The 6,791-nt window shown below is 48.2% G+C and overlaps 1 protein-coding gene across 1 annotated transcript in view; it reads right to left on the bottom strand.

Annotated features, from left to right (window-relative positions):
* Positions 1-456: 456 nt before the first annotated feature.
* The window catches only part of jmjd6 (jumonji domain containing 6, arginine demethylase and lysine hydroxylase), a 10,366-nt gene continuing 4,031 nt past the window's right edge, over positions 457-6,791 (bottom strand). Inside the window, exons 4-6 of the mRNA XM_042228234.1 lie at positions 4,467-4,602; positions 4,171-4,309; positions 457-2,932 (exon numbers count right to left, since the gene is read on the bottom strand). Of these exons, the coding sequence (XP_042084168.1) occupies positions 2,801-2,932; positions 4,171-4,309; positions 4,467-4,602 (407 nt within the window). The 3' untranslated portion in view covers positions 457-2,800. The remainder of the gene's footprint in view (positions 2,933-4,170; positions 4,310-4,466; positions 4,603-6,791) is intronic.

Below are 6,791 nucleotides of genomic sequence, written 5' to 3' on the forward strand. Positions count from 1 at the left end.
GGATAAACAGCGGCTGGTGAGGCCTCGTCTTCTTCCTCATGTCCACTATCATCTCCTTTGTTTTATCAGTGTTGAGGGTGAGGTTGTCCTCACACCATGACAGACCGGCCACCTCTCTCCTATAAGCCGCCTCGTCCCCACCAGTGATGCGACCGATCACTGCAGTGTCATCTGCAAACTTCAGTATGATGCACAGGGTGTAGAGGGTGGGGCTGAGGACGCAACCCTGTGGAAGTGTTTGTGGTAATGCTGGCTGAAGTCCTGTTGCGATCCTGACACTGTTCTGTAGCCGGTCACAGAGGGTGGAGCGCAGCGTGAAAAGTAAATGAATGTGAAGGTTTTCAGTCATGCAGGTCATCGTAGTCTAAGGAGCTCCTTAGAAAAGTAAATGAACTTTATTTCAGTGATTTTTCAGCTGAAATCAGTTTTTACAGGAACAGAAAAAATGAGACGATGTTTCAATCATAGAAAACTTTTATTGAGCAACAATGAAATCAATCACACGTCTGAGCTTCTCGTCAGCGACACAGAACGCACACCTTCACTTAAAGGCACCGTGTGACGGCGTCACAGAGCAGCAGCGTGCCTTTGAGAACAGGTAAAACAGCGCCCCCTACAGTCAGTCACAGCACTGTCAGGCACTTTAACGCGACAGGTCGGCAGGAAGCGAACGCACAGGTGCAGCCGGCGATCTGACTCTGGTTTGTGTTTGATGACAGGAGATTAAACAGATCTGGGCTTTAATGAGACGTTTCTCTGATTGTTTAGAAAAAACATTTGATCAGGAATTAAAACATCTTTAGTTTCATTTCTGTTTGGTGATGTTTATATTTCGTGTCCAGTGTAGTGACAGGTCGCCCGACAAAGACTCAGAATAAAAGTTCCCTCCAGCCTGCAGTCACCTGCTGTGCCGGGGTGGCAGACATCTTTGCTTCTCCTGAACGTTTAAAAACCTCAGCAGCTCCAGACTTGCAGACAAATATCAGACTGCATGATTACAGATTACTCATTAAACCGAACAGTGACCGGGTCGAGATTTCTAAAGGTTTTTTTAATGGATTTTTGGTACTTGGAGCGTCACTGCGGTCATGGTGAAGAAGACAAACCTCTAAAAAAATATATACATAAATAAAAACTCTCACACTTTGCTCTGAGACAGGCTGGAGGACACGTTGCATCACTGGGGCGAAACGTCCCTTTAAACAGCCGCACGCGAGCCCGTTTTCACTGTTACGATACGATTTTAGTTGCTGTGGTCAGAAAGTTTATGAATAATTAAAATGAAGCCTCAGCTGATACTCAACAACAAACTAGCAGGCTCCTCCCACACGCCACCGCCGTCCACGACCTCTCGGCTGTTCGTCTGTTGATTTTGGCACAAAGTAGAAACATCAGCTGAGAGCTGCAGAGGTCCTGCTCTAATGTCATTAGTCTGTTTGGTTCGAACAGGAAGTGTCAGACAGCAGGCAGGAAGTCTCCGTCTGGCACGTTAAGGCGCTAAGTTGACACCTCCATGACTTCAGCGTCAGGTGGAGAGGAGAGGACCGGGCCTCGGGTCACATCTGGTTCTTAAGACAGTTTGCAAACAAACGAACAGAAACGAAGCGCCGACTTGAGACGTGGACGCCGCCACCCTCGTCTCTCCAGATAACAGGAAACAGCTGAGACAGAACGTTGACCCAGTTTCAGCTCGTGCACGCAGGCAGAAACGAGAGGGTGTGAGGAACATCCCAGCCTGTGGACGTTTATCTAAAACATTCATTAACGGTGTGATCTGAGCCCACGCTAACGGACGAGGTTCAACACTGTCAGAACAAAATACGTTTATCTAAGACGTGTTTAAAAGCGCTGCTCACGTCCTTCAATCAGGAAACGGTTTAAAAGGCATCACATCAGAAACTCATCGACCGCATCAGCACACAAAAGCCAACACCAAAGGACCACCAGCTAACCGTGATGCGCTCTTATTTTGAAAGCTGAGTCCGTACCAACTAGCTAGGCCTGTCACTTCCTGTCTTGCTGTTGTGGTCGTTTTCGACTTCTTTCAGCTGCTTCTCCAGAGACGATCTCGCCCCACAGCTGCACTCCACCTCCTCCATCATGGACCGCAGGTGCCTGTTCTTCCCTCAGGCTCCTCTGAGGGGAAGCTGGGTGGGGGGTGAGTCACCTGTGCACACCTGCAGCAGGTGGAGAGTGGGAGTCTGTCCATGAGATAAGAGCTCACTGGAGAGGCAGCTGATTACTACATGTTTCATAAAAGGACATCGAGATCGGTTTGTGTCACGCTGCGTTCGGATCAATCAGGATTTTTAGAAACTTTCTCTGCTACAAACTCAAACTGCAAATGTTCTGTTATAAAAATATTCCACTGGAACCTTTGAAAACGTCAGGGGGACAATTACAGTCCCTTTAAGACAGCGGCTCCGGAGGCGTTCCCATGTACACCGCCCAAAGCACCAAAGAGCTCAGATTCACGTAGACGACCAGCGAGTCGACGGCGAGAAACCGGAGACGCTATCAGAGTTTGAAAAGCAGAAAACTGACATTGAAGTTGGAGAAATGGTGGAAAAGCTGAAGTGCCGGTGAAATCCTGCTCAAAGTGTGACGCCGGCAGTTCGTTTACAGTTAAACACGCCCCTCAAAAGCCGTCCAGCTCCATAAACGCCTCTTCACAGCCTCATCCTTACAGAAGCTACAGAGAAAAGCACAGTGGTGGCAGGTCTCCTCCTCCTCAGGGTTTCACACCTTCAGCGAGACGAGAAGCAGCTGGAGCCGTAGAGTCACCGCCGCCGGGCCGAGGTCACCGTGACGAGCTCCTCTCCTTGCTGACGCAGTCATCCTGGCTGCTCGTGTCTCCGTTGGCCGCCGTGCCACAGGTGCGTCTCTTCTTCCTTCGGTGAGACATGGCGTCGCCCTCAGAGCCCGACCCCGCCTGTGGGAGGAGACAGAGTGCACATGCTCAGACGGGTTCCACAGTGGCGACAAACTACAAGTACGAGTTTTTAACGTTTTCCAGAGGAAGTTTGTGCGTTTCCTGTTAGTCTGACGTTCACCTTTTATAAAAATGGAGTATTTGTCAGGGACAACTTTAAGGCGTGCGTGCACTCCCACAGACGCACCTCGTCACCGCATCAGTAAGAACCCTGCTGCCAGCTCAGGTGTGATGTGACAGCTGGGATCAATATAAGCCAGGACTGTACCTGAGCGATCACACTTTATATCCTGCAGCCAGGTGCCGGATCTCATTTCGGCGTTCACCTACGTCTGCTGCTGCGAATATTTAAAAACACTCTGCAGGACGACCGCCCTCAGTGATTTGGATTTTCCTCCTTGGTCTAAAACTTAAACGCTTCACATAAACGTGGAAGATGAGGAGTGATATCGTTTCACAGGTGTTTCAGAACAACATCTGGAGCAAAAGTACTGTTGGACGCTTTGTCTCTTACAGTAATCATTATCTTCTTCTAAACAGCTTCCAAGACCACCACTCCCCCTGCTGGTGGTGGTGAGTATTACATACAATAAACAGGAGAACACGTGTTAGCATAAATGTAGCTTCATAATTGTTTTTAGAATTTATGAGATTATAAACTAAGGAGCACTCGTCTGCCCAGCTGGTGATGCAGCTGTGAGAAACGATGAGGCCACACGCAGCCCAGCCTGGAGTCTCTACAGGTTTGTCTACAATTCTGTGCAAAAGCCTCAGACTCTTCTCTGAAGGTCTTTGGCCACTTTTTCACTCATTTTCAGTCCAGTCGTTGTACCTGAGCATTTTCAGAAGATTGTTTGTTTGTAAAGCCTCCGAACTCGAGAATGAACCAGAGCCGAGTCTACACATAACAGACAGAACCAGTTTGATAGACAAAAAGGCAGAAACGTCCGAAGAAGAGCTTGGAATAATCTGGAGAACTATTCCCGAAGATCCTTACAGAGATGAGAGTTCAGACCGAGCTGACGGTCAAATATTCAAAGCTCATCAGAACTACACACTCTGTATTGTGTTTACTGCATTTCCATGTTTCAGTAACTCGCTGCACATTTTCCTAACAAAATGTGTAAAGAACTGAGGTCCAAGACTTCTGCACAGCACTGCACAGACATCTCTGTACACCTTCATATACACCTCCACTGCCTCCATCACAGGAAGTGTGTGTGTGTGTCAGCACATACGTCAGAGTCTGAGTCGGACGAGCTGGAGGACGAGGACGAGGATGAGTCACTGGAGCTGTCCGATGCGATGCCCGTGGACTCCTGCAGGTCCACTTTGTCTGCCAGCGCCGCCAGGTCGGGCCGCTCCTGCTTCAGGATCCTGAAACAACAAAAGCAGCCACCGTTAGCGCAGCCTGCGAGAAGTCCTCACTCCACCAGCTACAGTTCACAGTCTAGTCCACCCTAAAACTCAGACTGGGACCACAAAGAGATAATTCACATCTAAAGATGTCGTCCTCCTCCTGACCCGTCCTTACCGGTACCACTTCCTGGAGAGTTTGGGACGTCCTCGAACCGTTTTGTGCCACACGATGGGGAAGTTAACTGAGCTGGCAAAGTTCTGAGTGACGGCGATTGTCGTGTCCAGGTTGAGGACCACGTGCCACCATCCACCTACAGAAAGACGAAAAAATGGTTCAACACCAAAAAGCAAAAAGATCTGAACAACCCGAACGTGGCTCTGCTCGATATCAGCTGCCCCACTGGGACATCGACCTGTTTCCACAGAAGTCCGACTGTCTTACAAACCAGAATCGATGACATTACCGACGTAGCCGTTAAATGCACTGGGTGTCGGTTCGGCTCATCAGGTAGAGCAGGCGAGTTTGCCTGACGTCACTGCAAACACACTACACTCGAGCTGAGCTTCCACCTTTCTGCTCATCTCCGTCTCATTAAATTCAGTGTTTGGCACTTTGGTGAGGTGACACAACGGTCAGTGGGGACCTTTCAGGGCGATGTGGGCGCTAACAGACAGCGCCTCCCTCCTGTCTCTGTGCTGTCTGTAGGACTAAAACCTGGAGCGGTGCCCAAGGAGCAGCTGAGGGTTTAATCCATGCTCATCACCATCAGCTCTGTCGGCATTACGTGAATGTAGGTCAGTGCGTTCTGAAAGGTCGGCGCCGCTGTCGGGTCACGGCTGGGTCAGCGAGCATTCCCACTCATCCACTGTAAACACTGAACACCAGCCTAGAGCCACTGACCGTCAGTGACATCACTGTCATCAGCACATGCGAGTTCCTGGATGGAGCTGAAAGGCTGACAGTGCTCAAAACACGAAGCTTAGCTGCCCGACCAGTGCCTGTGCAAAATACAACAGCTGTGGATGAACGACATTTTATTCACCTTGATCTGCTGTGTCCGTTTGAGCGACTGTTCCATGTACAAGTTTTTCTTTCCCACGGTCACCAAAGTGAGGGTTTCTCTGAATTACTGTCGTCCTTCACCTGTGCCTGTAAAGCACCTGACTGTTCTTATGATTTGGTGCTACAGTACAAAAACACTGAATTAAAACAAAGACCCCCACATACTCATATACAGGTCATTTAACTGTAATAAGGATAAACATGACTCACATGCATACAGATTAAAAGATGGATTGAATAATGAAGCCAGTATGGAAGCGAATTCTTTTTAATGGAGGAAGCAAAACCCTGACGAGACGTCAGAAGTGCTAAACAAAAACCAATCAGGTGCTCTGAACGTGTTCGAGTCAGTTTTACTTATAAAGCATCAAATCACAAGAACAGTCACCTCAAGGTGCTTTATATCATATCCAGCGGGATGCAAAAGTTTGGGCAGCCTTGTTCATAGTCATTATTTTCCTGTATAAATCGTTGGTACAATAAAAACTGTCAGTTAAATATATCATAGACACACAGTGATATTTGAGAAGTGAAATGAAGTTTATTGGATTCACAGAAAGTGTGCAGTAAGTGTTTAAACAAAATCAGGCAGGTGCATAAGTTTGGGCACTGTTGTCATTTTATTGATTCCAAACCTTTAGGACTGATTATTGGAACTCAAATTGGCTCGGTAAGCTCAGTGACCCCTGACCTACATGCACAGGTGAATCCAATAATGAGAAAGAGTATTTAAGGGGGTCAATTGTAATTTCCCTCTTTTAATTTCCTCTGAAGTGTAGCAATTGACAGAACAACTGTCAAATGACCTGAAGACAAAGATTGTTCAGCATCATGGTGGGAAGGACACAGAAAGCTGTCTCAGAGATTCAAGCCGTCTGTCTCCACAGTTAGGAACATATCGAGACAATGGAAGACCACAGGCTTAGCTCAAGTTAAGGCTGGAAGTGACAGACCAAGAAACATCTCAGATAGACAGAAGCGACGGTGAGAACAGTCAGAGTCGACCCAAAGACCTGCAACATCATGTTGCAGCAGATGGAGTCGCTGTGCATCGTTCTAACATTCGGCGCACTTTACACAAGGAGATGCTGCATGTGAGAGTGATGCAGAGGAAGCCTTTGCTCCGCCCACAGCACAAACAGAGCCGCTTGAGGTTTGCTGAAGCACATTTGGACAAACCAGCTTCATTCTGGAATAAGCTGCTGTGGACTGATGAAACTACAACTGAGTTATTTGGGCATAACAAGCGGCGTTATGCACGGAGGAAACAGAACACAGCAGTCCAAGAACAACACCTGCTGCCTCCAGTAAAATACGGTGGTGGCTCCATCATGCTGTGGGGCTGTGTGGCCAGTGCAGGGACACATGGATTTCACTCAGTATCAGCAGATCCTGGAGACCAATGTCCAGGAATCAGTGACAAAGCTGAAGCTGCGC

Source organism: Haplochromis burtoni, unplaced genomic scaffold (genome assembly GCF_018398535.1).
Source record: "Haplochromis burtoni strain Fernald_Lab_line unplaced genomic scaffold, NCSU_Asbu1 Contig_313, whole genome shotgun sequence".
NCBI classification, from domain to species: domain Eukaryota; kingdom Metazoa; phylum Chordata; class Actinopteri; order Cichliformes; family Cichlidae; genus Haplochromis; species Haplochromis burtoni.